Source organism: Vombatus ursinus, unplaced genomic scaffold, assembly GCF_900497805.2.
Source record: "Vombatus ursinus unplaced genomic scaffold, bare-nosed wombat genome assembly UNPS02006779.1, whole genome shotgun sequence".
Lineage (NCBI taxonomy): Eukaryota > Metazoa > Chordata > Mammalia > Diprotodontia > Vombatidae > Vombatus > Vombatus ursinus.
In genome coordinates this window covers 22,587,862-22,606,622 of record NW_020946557.1, presented here as the reverse complement: position 1 = coordinate 22,606,622, position 18,761 = coordinate 22,587,862, and the positions used below count along the sequence as shown (strand labels likewise).

General features: G+C 36.5%; 1 protein-coding gene across 5 annotated transcripts in view; it reads right to left on the bottom strand.

Moving 5' to 3' along the window:
- Positions 1–18,761, bottom strand: part of L3MBTL3 (L3MBTL histone methyl-lysine binding protein 3) — a 156,504-nt gene that overhangs the window by 3,473 nt on the left and 134,270 nt on the right. For all 5 annotated transcript variants that reach the window (XM_027848665.1, XM_027848669.1, XM_027848667.1 and 2 more), the window contains 3 exons: positions 16,099–16,184; positions 8,737–8,906; positions 8,431–8,493 (listed from right to left, as the gene is read on the bottom strand). In XM_027848665.1, the coding sequence (XP_027704466.1) occupies positions 8,431–8,493; positions 8,737–8,906; positions 16,099–16,184 (319 nt within the window). The remainder of the gene's footprint in view (positions 1–8,430; positions 8,494–8,736; positions 8,907–16,098; positions 16,185–18,761) is intronic.

Here is an 18,761-nt window from a genome sequence, read left to right as displayed (position 1 = left end):
TTCCAGTTTTCCCAGCAATTTTTTTCCAAGAGCGTGTTCTTATCCCAGAAGCTGGGGTTTTTGCGTTCATCAAATAATAGATTACTATAGTCACTGACTACCGTGTCTTGCATATTTAACCTATTCCACTGACCTACCACTCTATTTCTTAGCCAGTACCAAGCAGTTTTGATGATTGCTGCTTTATAATACAATTTAAGATCTGGAATAGCTAGGCCACCTTCCCCTGCATTTCTTTTCATTAGTTCTCTTGATATTCTGTAGTCAGCTTTTTCTTAAAGACTTTTATGAAGGGGAACCTACTACCTCCTGTGACAGTCTATTATACTTTAGCAAAGCTCTAGCTGCTTTTTAAAAAAAAAAGTTTTTTCTTATATGGCACCAAAATTTGTCTCTTTGCAACCTCCAATCACTGCTTTTGGCTGTTACCTCTGGAACCAAATTGAACAAGTCTCACCCTCCTTCTGCAGCCCTTCAAATACTTGAAAATAGCTATCATGCTCCTTGGGTTCTTCTCCAGAATTTAAACATTCCTTGCTTTCAAACTTCCATCAGTCTTCCTCTAGAGCCAGGGTTCTGAACTTAAGAGTCTATGAATTTTTTTTTTTGTTGGTGTTGTTGTTTGTTTATTTGTTTTTAAAGGGGATGGGTGGGTTTGGTAGCTGCATTTTAATAAACTGATTTCATTTGTAATCCTATGTATTTCATTTATTTAACAACAGTATTCTGAGGAGATTAATTGGTTTTGTCAAGTGATTTTCAAAGCAATCCACAAAGAGAAAAAAGTTAAAGAACCCTTGTCTAGACTAACAACTTATTCCTGATAAATGGACATTTTAGGTCCAAAACCAAATGTACAGGGTCCTGTTTTGACATGAGAATAAGAAGCACTCAAAGTAAAGTCAAGAGGTGTAGATGCTTTGAGTATAATTCTGGTGAGAGATTGAGTTTGTTGTCTGAAGAACAACACTGCTACATATGCAGAAGGTCATTACCACTTAGGGATGATTTTTTTGCCATGGCAACCCATGAACGAAAGAAAAACAAAGAAATCAAAAAGACAGTGCTACAGACTACTGTAATTTCCTACCGAAGTTAAATTTATATAAAGGAATTGCCACAACAAGGAAGGTCACAGAGCCATTTCAGTGAGGAAAAAAAAAAGTGCTTTCTTTGCCAAGCAGAAAGACACTGCAGCCAAGGGCAACATGAGTTTAAAATATAAACTTATTTGCAAAATTCTTACACAAGCATTTGGTTGGAAGATTACAAGGTGTACTATGCCACAAAATAAGTTTGGGTAAAAACAGGTCCAAAAAATACTTGGTGATCTGGAGTTAGAATTTGGTTTGAATTTTGGTTCTTCTGCTTACCACCTACAGGTAAACTAAGTGGTACAGTGGACGGAGGACTGGACTCTCAGTCAGGAAAACCTGAGTTCAAATCCAGCCTCATATTTGACCTCAGACAAGTCACTTAACCTCTGTTTGCCTGAATTTCCTCAACTGTAAAATGGGGATAATAATAGCACCAACTTTCTAGGGCTTTTGTGAGGATCAAATGAGATAATATTTAAAAAGTGCTTAGCACCATGTCTGGTACTATTAGATACTTATTAAGTACCTAATTATTAAATTGTTAATTCAATAATATTTGTTAAATTGTTAAGTAGGCCTTAGTTTTCTCAACTGTAAAATGATGGGGCTGGATGATTTCTAAGGTCCTTCCCACCCCTAATCCCTATGAAACGGCCAATTTCAGATTTCTGAAAACAAAATATCTTTCTTCACGGATTCATGATATAATAATAACACAGTTATATCCCATCTCATGTCACTGATTCTCAAAAGCATCAGGAAAAACAATGTTACAAGGAGAAAGTTGCAGAGTTAGATCACCTAATTAGCATCCCTTGATGATGATATGGCTTGGGAGTTTAAACATTACAGTGAGGTTTAGTTATAATGTGTCAAAAATGTTATTGAAAAATGAAGTAATATTATTTTGGGCATACTATAACTGAAAAGCAACGAAACATTCCATACCCTTTGGAAAGAAGTGAATTCCAGGCTACTTTTATTTAGTCTGTTTCAAAAACAGGGATGGCACCACTCGCTCCGGAACAACAGTATAACTTAGGTTCAGATCATTTAACCTCCCTGGACTTCAGTTTCTTCATCTGTAAAAAGAGGGGGCTGCACAAGATGGCCTTTGAGGTTCCTTTAAGCTCCAGATCTGTGACTTGATCTTGCTGGCATGCATCATTTTATCTATGCTTATTGTTTTTTTTTTTTAATCTTTAGGCAACCGGGGACTTGCCCAGGGTCACACAGCTAGTAAGTGTCAAGCGTTTGGTCTGAGGCTGGATTTGAACTCAGGTCCTCCTGACTTCAGGACCGGTGCTCTATCCACTGCGCCACCTAGTTGCCCCTACCTATGCTTATCTTAACAAAGCTCCAAGCAACAAATTTATGCATGGGCTGTGTTTGAAAAAGGGAATTCTTAAGAACTCTTTGCTAATAAGGAAGCATGCTGCCATCATACCCTAAAAGGGCTGATGGTCTGGTCTTTTAGGGTTACATAGGCTTAGGAAACTAACTGAGTTAAGACTAAGGAAGATATCTGCTATAGTTTCATTTTTGAGTGCTTGCAAGTTATCTCATGAAATATCAGCCAGAAACCGAAGTTTATTAACACATTAACTGAACCAAACCCAGAGTTCTCAGCTTAAATGCTCTGATAGAATTCCATAACAGCATTAAAGAAACTGTCAACATTTACATAGGAATGAGCCTAAGAAATGAACAGCAATGACTAATTTGAGTCACTGTAATCACTACCCCCTTGAAGTCCTGCCAACAAGGTAATGCTTACCGACGGAGACAAAAGTCCCAGAGAGACTTAGGATGGAAAATCATAAAAAGCTGCCTTCCAGGGAAGGAAAGGCATTGAGAGGGTGGAGGTTAAAAGTGGGAAAGGCAAGGTGGCAAATATTTTCAGTAGACTGCTACTTAGACACATTCACTAGAAGAACAAAAATAAAATCTGATGATCATGTACAGCTATGCATACTGAATTCAGACATAAAAGAAATCAAAATTTTAAATTTGAGAGCACCAAAGCACGGTTCTAGTCTCATTTCTGTCACTAGCCTGTGAGCGATTCTATATGTGTCATCTCTCTGGGACTTGGTTTCTTAACTATAAAATAAAAATCTAAACTAACTATAAGATCCCTTTCATTGATAAGATTCCATGAAAGATCTAAAATAATTATTGCCATAAGGTTTAATTTTTTTTATTTTAATGTATTGTGGTTTATATCACCGCAACCTAATAAAAACATTAAATTTGACTAATGTTTCTTTGTCTTGAAATTCTCTTTGCAAAACTGTAGACCTGGAGGTAAGAATCTTTTGAGAACTGGTTTAAAAAAAAAAAAACTGAAAATTTCTTTTTCTCTTTTATGGTATGACCACTTTCTCTCTAGTAAAGGTTCTACATTTGCAACTCTGAAGGGATATTTTTATAGGTTTGAGTGATTCCTGGTGAAAACTTTGGACTCATAAATTCAGAGACTGTTCTGTAATCTCCTTCTCTTAAAGTCAATAATAATATTGCTACCACAAGTCCTAAGTCTTCTAGTAAGAGGTGGGTTGCTCCTTTGGATAGGGCCATGAGTTTTTTTAAGACCACAGAGGTCCTGCTGAGTGATAATTTACTGAATAATAAGGCTGGAAGAGACCAGAGTGCCAGCTAATAACCCTTCACTGCACTGGAAGTAGGTGTACACAAACAAATTTCAGAGGAATAGATGACTTTTTTCCTTTTTTTTAATCTTCAGGAGGTGCTTTCCTAGCCTCCACTGATAACACTCCAATTCCATATCTTTTAGAAACAAAATTCATACAGTAGCTATTTACACCTGAAAACTATTAAGTTTTCCTTATAAGGCCAACTTACAAAGCATTTTCTAGGTTTTGCTAATACTTTCCTTCTGAATTTAGGACTTTGAACTGAACACATTATTCTCATATTGTTCATAGTAAATATTATAAATGTTTATTGAATTAAATTGAAATATTTATACTCTACTAGAGATAGAAAAATAAGTAACAACCTGAAAAGCTCACAACATACTAAAGAGATAAAACATGCACACAAATAACTGTAATATAAACTAGATTATACTTGATCAACAGGAGAGAAAAAATAGAATTCTAGGGATCATAGTAGATTCTTGAGATACAAGGAGAGAATGATCACTTCTAGATGTGTGTAGGGCGGCAGTCGAGGAGCTAAAGGGGAAGGTGAAAGGTGGAAAAAAAGAGGGTTACAGAAAGCTTAATGGGGGAGGTAAAAACTGACTTGGACCTAAGAGGAGGAAAAGAATAATTCAAAAGGCAGAGAAATGTGAGTAGCCACTTTTAGACATAGGAAATGGAATGTGCAAATACAGAAAGACACGAAAGGTCAAGATGAGCCCTACAAAGAGCTAAAAGTTGAGTCTCGCAGGAGTCTATGATGCATAATAGAGTAATGTAAAATGTCTGGAAGGGTAGTGCAGTAGTTAATTTGTGGAGGGCCTTTAATGTCAGACTAAGGAATTTGTATTTCATTAAATGGAAAAGAGAAACTAGTGAAGGCTTTTGAATAGGGAAGTGGTATGATCAGAGCTATGCACTGAGAAGAATATTTGACATCATTATGAAAGATAGACTGGAAAGGAAAGAAACTGGAAACAGGGAGGCTAGGTCATTTAAATGGTACTGGAAAGGAAGACACACAAACAAGATATTTTTGGGGAAGAAGCAAAAGGGCTTGTCATTGCTTGGCTATGGGCTTTGGTGAGGAACAAGTTAAAAATGACTCCAAGGTTTTGAGCCAGACTGATATAAATAATGGTAGTGATATCATATGAATACTGTTAGGATAAAGGCAGGTGTTAAGTTCTATTTAAGGCATGCTGAAGTTGAGGTGTCAGCGGGGCACTCCAGGTGGGGTGATGTCCAGTAGGCATTAAAAACAAGAAATGAACTCGGAGAAGAGGTCAAAGAAGGAAATACAGATTTGGGAGTGATCTACATAGAGGTGATAAATGAATACACGGGAGTAGATGAAATTGACAAGAAAGAGAATACATGGAGAGAAGAACAAGGACAGTGTTTTGTCCTTTGAGGAGAAAGAAGAGAAATAATTTAAGGAGATAATCACAAATGTTTATAGAGACAGAAGGAGAATTAGGAGAAAATCAATATTACAATATTATAATATACAATATTACAAAAGCCAAGGAAGATGAGAGTAGATGGTTTACAGCAGTGGTGTCAAACTCAAACAGAAATGGGGGCCACTTTACTGTACTTAAGGATCCTTGTGGGCCACACACTGGCTTATAAAACCACAAATTAACATTTTCTATGTTTATTGCATGTTTATTTATTTTGGTAACTATTTCCCAATTACATTTTAATCTGGTCCAGGTCCCACTCTGGAATGTTGTAGGCCCCACCTACTACATGTTTGATACTTTTGGTCTACAGCATCAAATACTAAAGAAAAGTCAAGGAGAATGAAGATGGAGAAGAGATCATTGAATTTAGCAATCAGGAAAACATTAGTGACTTTGGCAAATTTTAGGGGAACATAAACCAAATTGTGAGGGTTTGAGGAATGAATGGACAGTGAAGGAGAAACAGTAAGTGAAGACTACTATTCCTAGAGCTTTGGCATGAATGGAAGTAAAAACATATGATGACAGGCTAAAGGGATAGTTGGGTAAATAAAAACGTTTTGGATGTTGTTTGTGCATTTGTATGCTTTATTTAAAGGCCAGGAACAGCCTTAGTAAGTTTGTTGTCATCAAGACCCTAGAATCACAGAATTAGCCACAAAAGGGAACCTTAGAGACCACTGAGTTCACCTTATTTTACAAATAAAGAAACTGAAACACAGAGAAGTTTTTAAATGTCTTGCCCAGGGTCACACAACTAGTAAACATCAGAAGAAGGATTCCAACTCATTTCAACTTAACACAAATCTAACACTTTATCCACTATATCACCCAACCAATAGAAAGTTAGAGGCTGCAAGATGCAAGGGAAGAAAGGGAGGAGGGAGTCAAGGGTACAGGTAGAAGAATTTGCTTTGACAAAGCAGGGAGCCACTTCCTCTACTGGGACTGGGTAGGAGGAGAGAATCTACAATGGATAACCTAAATCTTCAGGAAAGCAGAAGGTGGTCTGCTGAGAATAGAGACTTAAAAAGAACAGAAAAACAACTGTAGAGAACATTTTAAGAAACCAATAAGAAATAAATGAACAGATTGCCAAATGAGAACAGAGTTTAAAAGAGAGCAGAGGTTAGAAAATATATATATTTGTAATATGGAGCAGAATAACAGGTAAAATTTACACAAGTTATAAACTAATTTGAGAATGACCATATAGTTAGACGTTTCTTCCTTTTACAAAACAACTCAACCAAGAATTCTTTTAAAGAGGGGCTACCTTAGTGTACTTAATGATTTGTCTTAGAGATCATTTATTTGTGTGACCAAGTCTGGAATGTGGAATATAAATAAATCTGAAGCTCAAAGTGTTAGGAGCCATTTGCCATGAGATAAGCAGAGGAATATGAAGATAAACGCCTCCCTGAAATTAAAATGTAATTCAGTAAGGAATTGTTTCAATTTACATACACATATGTATATTTAGTACATAAAATGACAAATACACTGCCAAGAATCCTTAGCAGAACTATCCTCATTATCAATCCCCATTACACTGGGTTGGATTATGTGTGTATTCCCGCCCATGACTGAAGAAACCAGGGGCTGGGAAAGCCCTCCAAGGATTATCTTGTCAATTTCCTAGCCTTTATTTAAAACCTGATCTGTTTCTCGTAGGTAATTTACTATTCTATTCCAAAAGGATGACAATCTAGTAACTTGCTCTAAAAGGTCTGAAGTGAAATTTAGGCTTTATCTTCCTCTGCCAATCTCTTCCACTGTTTAGCCAAAATCCCTTATACCTCAATCTAATAATATTTCCCCTAATGCAGAACAACTCTGTTTATTATTGTAATCTTCAATATACTTGCAGACCATTATGAAATCACTCTTAACAGAGATAAATTCAATATGTGGCTATATAAGTTTTTTTTGGACAAGACCTGTGATTTTACTGGCAGAGGGAAATTCCAGTGGGGGAACTCCTTCATTAAGTAGATGGAAACCCACTCAGAAACTTATAGATTTAAAGAGCTGCTGGGGGCACTGAGAGGTTGAATGACTTGTCCCAGCAAGTATGTGTCAGAAGCCACACTTGAACCCAAGCCTTCTTAACTCCAAGGTCATTTCCTTTATTCTCTATGTTGTGTGGCCCTTCTGGGTGTGAGAATAATGTACATAAACTATCTTTCAAAAAGCACTGTAGTATCAAATGTTACTAAGAAACATAACACTACTTCTTAGAAGTCACTGAATTCTGAATAAATGTTATGATGACAGTGAATTTGATTTTAGTAATAATTTTTTAATATTATGAACAGAAAAGGTAGTCAAATTTAAATATTTCTCAGTTACTTAGTTCTAAGAAAATTTATGAAAACTGGTTTTAGTTACAGTGAAAGGTATCAAATAGATTATCCTAGTATCACAATAACCTTAGAAGTTTTCTAAAGTGAATGGAAGCAAATAGGATTACAATTATGAACCAACGAGAGTTAGGTATGATTAAGATGATCTGGGCGAAAGAAAAGAATGAGGAACTATAGTTCCTGATCTATCTAAACACACATTTATGGGCAGTTCTGCTCAAAGGTTTCCTCTTCCCCCTTCTTTTACTTTTTTAAAAGTGACAGCTCACTTTGTAGGGAAGGCCTGGGAGCCAGGAAGGGGAATATATTCAGAAAAAAAGATGTTAAAAAAAAAACAAACCTCATTCTCTCTCTCTGCATCTCTACTTCTCTCTCTCCCTCCACACACACACACACACACACACACACACACACACACACACAATATATGCACCCATATATGTTTTATTATATATAAGTTTTAAACCACTCATATATGTAGATATATACATTTTTTAAACACATACACAAACAAAACAATATAACAACCCCCTCAAACTTAAATTAGCTCTTACATTTTGCCATATACTATACGAATACATTCCATCAAGGTTTTTATCATATACCTATTACTACACCACTGAGCTAATATAATAGGATTTAACAATCCTAATTTATTCTAAGAAATTTATATAAGTTCATTAACTCCTACTCATTTAGGGAATTAAAATTAACTTAGCAATTTACAATCCTGTTACCTAGATTACCATCCTCCTCTGTCCCCAACCACTTACCACAGCATTTCAGATTCTAATCCATTAAACCACCTGTTAGAATTGAGTAGAATACTTACCTCATCTTTAAACACCTTGCCATGTTCTTCACACCCAGGTAAGCTCTGTATAAACTCTGACACCTGCCCCCAAAAAAATCACATCAAAATTTCAAGTTCACAACTAAGAATTTAAATGTTACTGACTCAAAGTGTTTAATATAATGGCTCTTGTTACCCATTCCCAGGTCTCATTATTCCCCTCTGAGGAAAACTGATGGGCCAACTAGGTTCTTCTTAGAGCAAAACACAGAGCACCAATCATTTCTCCTCTTTTCTCCCCTTTCTTTCCCTCCCCTCACAATTGCTAAAGAAATAAAAGTGCACCTCATCTGTGCTCCACTTGGAAACTTTACTGGCAGGAATACCAGCCACAGTTGGAAGAAGTTTGCTTTGCTGTTCCCAACGCAGGGGCAGACAAGGAATTGGTGACTTAAAGGACAGGAAGACAGCTGACCGGCGCTGAGCCTGCTGTGAACTTGGCTCTGTACCTATACCTGGTCGGTAGACAAACACAGGATAAATTACTCACTGAAATCAAAACAGACCCAGCAAGACATAAACAACACAGACAGACAGACAGAGAGACATACTCTCTCTCTCTCTCTCCAGGACGAGATTGGAATATAATGATTTTACTAGAATTTGATTCCAATTCATTTCTGAAACACTTAGAATATCTTATGTATAATATATTCACTTTACTTCACTATAACTGAAATCTAATGTCTCCAAATATTATTTTGCGACTATTTCTCATCCAGAATTTAATAAGAATTTTATTTCAAGCAAGCAGTTGTGTTGCTCTTATTTCCTCCCCAAACAGGATTTAATGGGTGTTAGAAAAGCACATGTGAAAAAACTGAATGTATAGTCCTTTTCAAAAATAAAGCTCCCAGAAGAAAGCTCTCACTTACTGTTATATAAAGAACACGGGCTTGGAGGTTCTTTCTAGTCCCAGCTCTTTCAGTTGTGTTACCTTGAGCAAATGATCTAACATTTATGGTCCTCAGTTTCTTCATTTGTACAATGTGTCAGCTGCACTAAATGAACTCAGATCTTTTTCAGTTCTAGAACTCTTAAGATCTTTGATTTAAAGTAAAATGAATAGTGGGAAGAACACGTACTTCAAAGGATGAAAAAAAAAAGCCAAATGTCAATATGAGCACATTTTCTATCTCCTCTAAATGATTCAGAGATCAAATATAGATAAAGAACAATTTGGAAAATATTACCAATATTCCTCTCAACTTTTGGTAAGAGATAAACACTTATTTGAAATGCAGTTTTGTTTTTTTTTTAAATAGGTTCACAAGTAGTGCCCGGCATCCAGAGATAAATATCCTAGGAACTAACCAGAATATGGCAGTGCTCAACTCCTCTAAAAATGGGCATTCTGTTCTGCCTGCAACACAATAAACTTTTGACATTTCCTCTTTTCTGAAATTTTTCTGTCCACACTTGTACTGTTTGCTCCATCATTGCAGCTCAACTCCATTTTCACCTTTTCCTGCTAAGGGTTGTGTTAGTCGCACTTTGCCTGTATTCCTCCTACAGTAGTCTTTAGAACCAGAGCCACAACAACTACAAAGAGAGGATCAGCTCAAAGTTTTCAGAGTATTCCCTACATCTGCCTAATTGAGTGTATATTTCATCTCACGCTATGGAAAGGAGAACTCATATACAACAAAATGCTCATCTTTGATTTACATAAACGAAATGATATCTTCTGACCATTCTCCCGCCGCCATTTTCATGCCTCTTTTCATTTTAAGAATATTTGGCCCTTTTGGTAATTCATGGATGACACAAGAAAATGGGCTACTTTTTTTGACCGATAATGATAGAGGAGAATTAATCTGATTGATAAGTCAGATTCAACACCTTTCCTATAAAAAAAAATGCACCCTAGAAACAAAAGCCAAGGGTTAAGTAAATTTCAATGAAACAGGACAGATAAAACTGGAATCTGATTGTGGGAAACTTCATCTTGGATTATACGGGGAAAAAAATTACTCCATGTTTTAGTTTTAATATGTGGCAGAGACTACAGGATAAATTCAAATGGATTTTGGATTAAAGTATTAGTGTAATGCCAAGCATAAAGAAAAATCTGTGTACATATTTGTAGAATAACATTCTCACTTACGCATGCTTGCAGCTCTGGGCATACCAGGCTTATATGCCCCTCCCCTCCCAAACTGCCTAGTTGCATAGTATAATTTAATGAACTTTTCTGAGAATCTGGAGATTAAATTTCGGCAAAGGAAATAGGTTCAAACTGTTTTCATGCCTCAAACAGGATAATGTAAGTAAAGTGCTATATAAGTGAAAAAATACATATAAAAATAAATTGTTATTCCTATTCCCACTGGGCGTCATACTTCTTTACACACTTTTTCAGTATAGCAAGGGATATAGAAGAGCAAAGGCATGAATTCCAAGTGGATAACTCTGAAGAGCTGTCATTAGTGCTTAAAAATGTGTCAAATTGTATCTGTGGGGGAGGAGGTTGGGTGGTAGGATCTAAAAGCTGTTCGTATGTTCTAGAAGTGTGTCAGGAAAACATTTTCCATACAGCCTAGGAGAAGTTATTTTTAAAGCTCATTAAAAATGAGTGGTACCCTGAAGTAATTATTTAGTCAGGTAGCTACAACTATAGTTTCAAAAATTTTAAAAAGAAAATACCCATTAGAGTCTTAACCCAGCCCCTAACTTGTTTTTCCCCTCATTTTTTTCCTATTTGATGTAAAAATACAGAAGAACAATTTTGTAGGCAAATGTTGATTAAAATATTCTATCTAAGCCCACGGGGAAAAACTGCAATTGCTCTATTTTCATAAATACAATTTGACAAACATTTTATTCATGGAACTTAGTCAAAATGACTAACATAAAATGCCAAGAGAAACCTCATAATGTATTTTAAAGCAAAAAAAAAAATACTATTTCCTGTTAGGAAAGGGAAAAAAAAGGAAAACTGGGAAAAAAAAGGAAAACTGGGAAGAAAAATGAATGTCCTTTCTTATTTTTATGTATACATTTACTCTACTCAGAATAAGGTAAAACAATCAATCTTTTTGCCCCATTTCCAATATATTTATTTGTTAATAAGGTGTTGTTATTGGAGTATTTTGTATGTGATTTCTAATGTCCTCACATATCTCCTCCTTCCCCCAACATTTCTATGCATCAAACAAGGAAATGGTGTGGGAGGCCCCATTAGTCAAATACAGTACACAGTAGATTGAACCGAGGTGTCAAATCTATCCTATCTCTTAGGTACATATTTTAAAATAGTGCATTGCCAACTTCCTGTAGACCCCTGAGCATCCCCAATGCCACCTTGCGTACACAGAGTAAGGATAAAGAACTCTATCCTTGGCAGCTCTTAATACTTTGAAAAGGATCATTGAAAACTTTGAAAACATATCAATATATGTTTCTTTAATTTCATTCCTTTCAACTAATAAATATTTAAAGCTCCTACTCTGTACAAAGACCTCCCAAATAGAACTCTGATGCTATATCACAGTATGGAAGTGACCCTAGGTTCCTAAAAACTATCACAGGAGAAGAAGACATATAAATTCAACTAGGATCTAAAAAAGGAGAAATTCTTAAAGGACATATGAGGCAATGCCTACAATCTGTACTATATCCCTTAGAGAAGGGTATTATATAAATACAAAGTTTTAGTGAAACATAGTTTACTACTGGCCAGCTAGACTCTGACTTGGAATACCACAAGCATGGCTCATTTGCTAAGTCAGTAGATCTTCAATCTCTCCCTAAATACGGGCTGCTTCCCTGCTGCTTGCAAACATGTTCATGTCTTGCCTGTCCTTACAAAACTCTCATGTGACCTAATTATTCCTGCCAGCTGTCATCCCATGTCTCTTCTCCCTTTCGTGACTTGTAGAAAGCCATCTACAATCAGCGTCCCACTTCCTTTCTTCTTACTCTTTTCTAAAACTTCTGCAGTCTGGCTTTTAATCTCATCATTCAATTGAAACTGCTCTCCTGAAAGTTACCAAATGCATCTTAATTAATGAGTCTAATGGCCTTTCTTCAATCTTTATCCTTCTTGACCTCTCTCTACAGCCTTTGACACCGTCCCCATCACCTCTTCTCCTAGGTTTTCATGACACTGTGAGTCAGTCAACTAGCATTTATTAAGTGCTTACTATGTGCCAGTCACTGTGCTCAGCACTGCAAGATACAATAAAAAGCAATCGACAAAAATAGCACTCTCTTTGTTCTCTTCCTCCTACCTTCCTTATTGCCATGGAAGGCAACATCATCCTCTAGCCCCTCAGTTTGCTAGGGAGTCCCTAGTTCCTCACAGTCTAGGAATCATCCTGGACTCCCTCCTCACTATCACTCCTAATCCATACCCACTCTGTTGCCAAAGTCTAGTGCAAGCCCTAATCACCTCACACCTGGATTACTGCAATAGCCTGCTGGTGGGTCTGCTTGCCTTCAGTCTCTCTTCCACTCCAATCCATCCTTAATTCAGCCACTAATATGATTTTCCTAAAGTAGAGATCCAAACATGGCACTTTCTACTCAATAAACCCCAGTGGTTCCCTACTGCTTCCAGCAATACATATAAAATGCTCCATTTGGTTTTCAAAGCCCTTCATAACCCAGCATCTCCCACCTTTCCAGTCTTCTCACACCATACTCCCCAACATGTACTCTTCAATTCAGTAATATTGGTCTCCTGGCTGTTTCATGAATAAGACACTCCATATCTTGGCTCTGGGCATTTCCTCTGGCTGTCCTATTTACTCTGTATATAGTTCATTACTTCCTATTTAGCCTGTATATAGCTTGTTTTGTATAGATGTGTTTTCATGTTGTCTTCCTCATTAGATTATAAGCTCCTTGAGGACAGGAACTGTTTTTTTGTATCCCCAGTGCTTAGCACAGTGTCTGGCACACAGTAGGAACTTAACAAATGTTTACTGACTGACTGATTCTATCTATCAAACTCTTCCTCAGTTTTTTTCTGATGGATCTTCCTCTTGATAATGTCCACTAACCAAGGTTGACTTCCAAAGTTCTTTCCCAGGCCCTCTTCTTTCCTTCCTTTATACTGTTTCACTTGGTGATCTCATTGGTTCCCATGGGTTCAATGATTATATCTACGCTGATGACTTTTAGATCTATTTATCAATCTCTAACACTTCTCCTGACTTCATTCTCATATCACCATCTTAAACTGGATGTCCCACAGACAACTTATATGTTCAAAATAGAACTCATCTTTCCTCTCAAACCCTCCCTTCTTCTGAATGTCTCTATTTCCCTTAGGGTCACCACCACCTTCTATCCTTCTATGGACACAACATCATCCAAGGTCATACTCTTACTGTCTTCCTCAACTACTCACTTGCATTCTCTCCACATATTCAATCTGTTTCCAGTCCTTTCAGTTCAGTATTAATTAGATCTAAGTTGCCTAGGGATCCATCTACCATAGATTTCAAGGGGTCCATGAACTTGGATCGAGAAAAAAAATTAAATCTTTATTTTCAGTAACCACTAAACACTACCCCCTAGGCACATCATTTAATAATCATTACAGTCAACTGTAAAATGACGGGGCTGGACAAAATGGCATCTGAGGTCCCTTCCAGCTTTCTATGTATTCTTTGAGTTGGGCATTAATAAGGGAGAAGCAAACTGAATTTTGAATAGGCAAGTAAAATTTACTTAGTGTAGTGGCAAGTGAAAAAGTTGGGCCTACTAGAGTTGGTTAAGAGTTAAGTTAAGAGTGAGGAGCTCTGAAAGCATAGGTTTCAAAATTTTCCATAAGACTTTCATAGTTCCATCCCACTAAGCTAGGGGACATACAGGAACCACCAGATTTTTAAGGCATTGATTTACACCTTTGAGCCTATGTGCTTTGAAACTCAATTGTACTCTAGGAGTAGTTTTAAGTCATAGGCATCTTCTCAGATCTTTGGGCTTCATAAAGTTAAAATCCTACGAGCATAAACGCTTAGGTTGAATCTTGACCCTTAGGATTGTTAACCAAAAACAGTGTCACAAGTCCATGAGACACTGCGTTGCAACTAGATTTATTATAAGAGAATGCACATGGAACCCTAAGCCAGGGCAAAGAGTTCACAATTCAAACAGAAGCTTGCATATTTATGAAATTGTGACAAAGAGGAGGAGAAATAGAAATCTCCACCTAAATGGAACTGGCAAGGGAGGAGAAATCATGAATAATTAAGATGGCAAAATCAGCCTTCTTTTCCTTTGGGAACTGCCAGACTATGAAGATAAGATGGGTTGCTTATCTACAAGGGTCCCAGATGCACAAGCAGTTTCCTAGTCTGTGCAGACTGACTGGTGTGTCTTGACTCACCAGGACACATAGGGAGTCCAGCTGCAAGGCAGGGAGGAAGGGGCAGCCTTTCTCCTTGATATGGTCAGGGCCCCCTGCATACTTTGGGCCCAATGTTTCTGGAAAATATGGTAACTCAAAAGAACAAATTCAAGGGACCCTTTAACAAAATGAGTGAAAAAAGTAAAAAAAACCTAGGCTTGTATTGATGAAAAAATGGCTGTAAAAGCATGTGAATTTCTGGAAGCCTGATTAAAAAACAGGATATTCCAGTAAATTAGGAAATTCCATTATATGTGGATGGATTACATTTTTATGTTATTTCATATATAGTAAAAAAAATTTTTTTTAGCTCTTTAAATACATTGAATGGTAACTTATTGATCTGGAAGAATGAACAAGCCTTCAGAATTGAGCAATTTTCTGCCCACTTAAATGACCAGACACAATGAGTACCAACAAGATGCTGATAACTACATAGGAGATGACTGTTAAATTAATTTTTAAAATTGCTTAACTAAAATCAGATGAAAAAGCACAAAAGCATCACTTAAAGAACATGTCATTTACATGAGAGCAGGGATATTAAAACCATTCTTGTCTCTTACGTAATTAAAAAATAAAAATGCACAAGCAAAGTCAAAGTACCAAGAAGCACTCTGGCAAATGTTAACTACATCATCAGGCAGATGCATTACAAAAACAATGTTCAACAATTATATAATCATATATAAAGTATATATGGAATGCATAATTCTAAACACTTTCCAATTTAAAAATTGAGCAATTTAATAAGTCAGAGGTCTTTAAAACTGAATCTAGCACAATTTAAAGTATAGAATTCTCACACTGTTATAGTATCTATCACTCAAGAGATTTGTTTTAATGAAGTGGAAATGATATTAAGTTTGAACTGAGATATATCTTAAATATAATTTTATATAATATTTTAAATATAATAAATATTTAAGAGATAAGTTTAAAAAATATAGAAGAAAATACAACAAGGAGATCACCTTATAACACTGGCCCTGATGGGGGAAAGGACTGACATTTTATAGCTCTCTGACGTTATACCAAGCTTATTATATGAGTCATAGGGATTACATGTCAGTGGATATGATCTGACCCACAGTAAAATTAAATCTATGTAATGAAGTATCACCAAATATACTTAATATACAACTTACGGACTGACTGGTGTAACCAAACTGATTTGATATTTAATTATGGAAATAATCTTAGAAATTCAGTTTTACTATTTAGGATGATCAATATAAAATCAATGTCATAAAAATAGGTCAGGAATATAAGAATGCCATAATTACCTTTGGTTTGATTTGGAGTTCTCACTTCATTTTTTATCCCTTCTTCACATTCTTCCTTGATAGGCTTATCTTCAATTTGCTGTTCTCTGATAAAAATAGGTATTTCAGTGATTTAATACAATGAATAAAATCTTACGAATGTTTGTTAGCAGCACTGTTTCTTTTGTCAATATTGAAAAAAGTCAGAGAAAATAGCTATAGCTCTTTATATGAAGGTACTCAATGTATTCTATATACTGCAAATGATAACAGCAAGAAAGAAACTAGACATTTCTATTTTTCCTCAAGACATTCATTTACTTATCAAAAAAAAAAGAGTTGTCATTTTTCTTTGTATTGTTTCTGAGAGTATTAACTGTCCTGGAAAATTCAGCTTTCATTCCATTTACAAATAGGGTTATTTTGTACATGGACAGTTTCATTCACATTGTACTACTAGGATACTCTTGTGGTATGAGAGGGTAATTTTATTTATTCTATTTAATTCATTATTGTATTAAAAGAAAGGTTTATGCTCATGACAATTACTTAGGTCTGGAGGTTTAGTCATAGATTGGTACTGGCCTAATGGGTATGCAACAATTTAGGCCCAGACCAAGATCACTTCATCTTTAACTTACTGGATTCCAGGAGATACTGTTAGTTTAAAAAAAGAAAAAAGACTAGGGCCAGTTCATCTTTAACCTACAGGATCTCTCCCCTGTTCGGGGATGACCCAGGGCTAAATCCCAGGGACATTCCAAAATGGAGTAGAATTCCCGAGTCTTGTGTCAGTTCAGAGACCTTTACACTCAAGTCAGAGACAAAAGTCAGCCTCATTATTTTGGGATGAAGGAACCAAAGGGTAGATTCATATAATTATCTTAAATGTCAGCTTAATGGAACTACAATCTTTTCTACCAAATCCTACTGACCCTTCTAGACTCTGATCAAGTTCTATGATGACTTTAAATCTCTCTCATCTGAAACACAATTATACAAATCTATACAATTTGGTAGTTTATCATATTCTCCTTTCCACTGTTAGTTGTTTGTTACGTTAACATGACAGGCACTGTGCTACACACTGGGTCTATAAATACAAAAGTTAAGACAGTCCCTGGCCATTAGGAATTTATGTCTAATGGGGGAGACAACAAATACAGGGAAGTGGTGGCCAGGAATGGGTGTTTTGGTCTGGGGTGTCACAGAGATTGTGAATAAAGCCACAGGGAAGCATATTATAGTTCCTTTTCCAGTAGCAATGGTAAGAAATAGTTTGATCACTGTTCTCACAGCAAGATCTTTGAGGATACAGATCATACTTCTACTATGTACTTTTAAATGTGACTAAAAACTTCAGAAATAAGTCATAAATAATTTTAAAAGGCTTCTGTAGTTCTGTTGATAAAGGTATTAATTTTATTCTGGACTTCTGAATGTAGTGGCAAGACAAAGCACTTACAACATAATGCTGAGCACACAATCAATATTTAAGAAAACGTTACTCATTTCCTACAAGGGCTCTTTTTGGTAAGAGCTTCAATCATCTAAGCTTAAGCTTTTCAGCTGAGGTCAAACTACCACAATAAAAAAAAATACCCATCTGGAATTGGACTCATTTAATTACCATCTTAAGTCACGAAAATGACATTTAGAAGAAATTAATTTGATCATAAGGGATTAGAGGTGAAAACTACTTTCTGATTAACTATTAAACCACTTGATGATTAAAAACTATTTTCTGATTAACCTAAAATTCTTCATTCTACCTTAGTTACCCACAGGTGTAGTCACACCTTAGACCTCAGAAGCACTACTTCCATGATCTTGAACCCTGAAATTGCTCGTCATAACCTCTCACCCTTTTCTCTCTCTTCCTAAACCTCCACTTTATCCTCACTGAGACCTCTAATCCTTCTAACACTTTTTGCTTTCACAGTCTACAATGCCTGGTCTGGCCTCCCTTTCCGATCTGGCTCCTATAATTAACCAATGCTCCCCCACACCCTAACCCTGACCTCAAATCCTTTGTTCCCTTGTTCCACAGTTTATGCGCTGCCCATCCTTAATTCTAGGGCATACACCTCCAAGTTTTGACCACTCTACTCATACTCTCGGGCTGCTGAACCTCTCCAAAGGAGCTCATGCCCTGGGATGACTGAGTCCACTAAAAATACATGTTACCTAAACTCTATAAGGTTGTGATTGCTTCATTGCTTTATAATTACCCTGATTAGTTATTTCCTTCCCCAAAGTGGCTGTTCCCAACCTTCTCTTTATTCAAGGTCTCACTGCAACACCAACCTCTTTCTCAGCCAATGACACTCTCCTATTTTACTGAGAAAAACTGAGACTATGCATCATGAGGTCCTTCACCTGAAATCCCCCCAAAAACCCCTCTAGCACCTACCCTCCACTGTTCCACTAATGGGGAAGATGGAGTTCTTCTCCTGGACTCTGCTTGTGCCCTAAATCACATCCTCTCCTGTCTCCTCCAAGAACTTTGCCCCACTGGTCATTTCCTCTTTTTCTCTAGCTTCTAATTCACTATCTACAAATAAGTCTAGGTTCTTTTACCTTTTAAAACAAAACAAAACAAAACATATAAACCCTCAATTGATCCTGCCATCCTCACACCCTACCACCCTATATCTTGCCTCCATTTCAGTGCTGAACTCTTA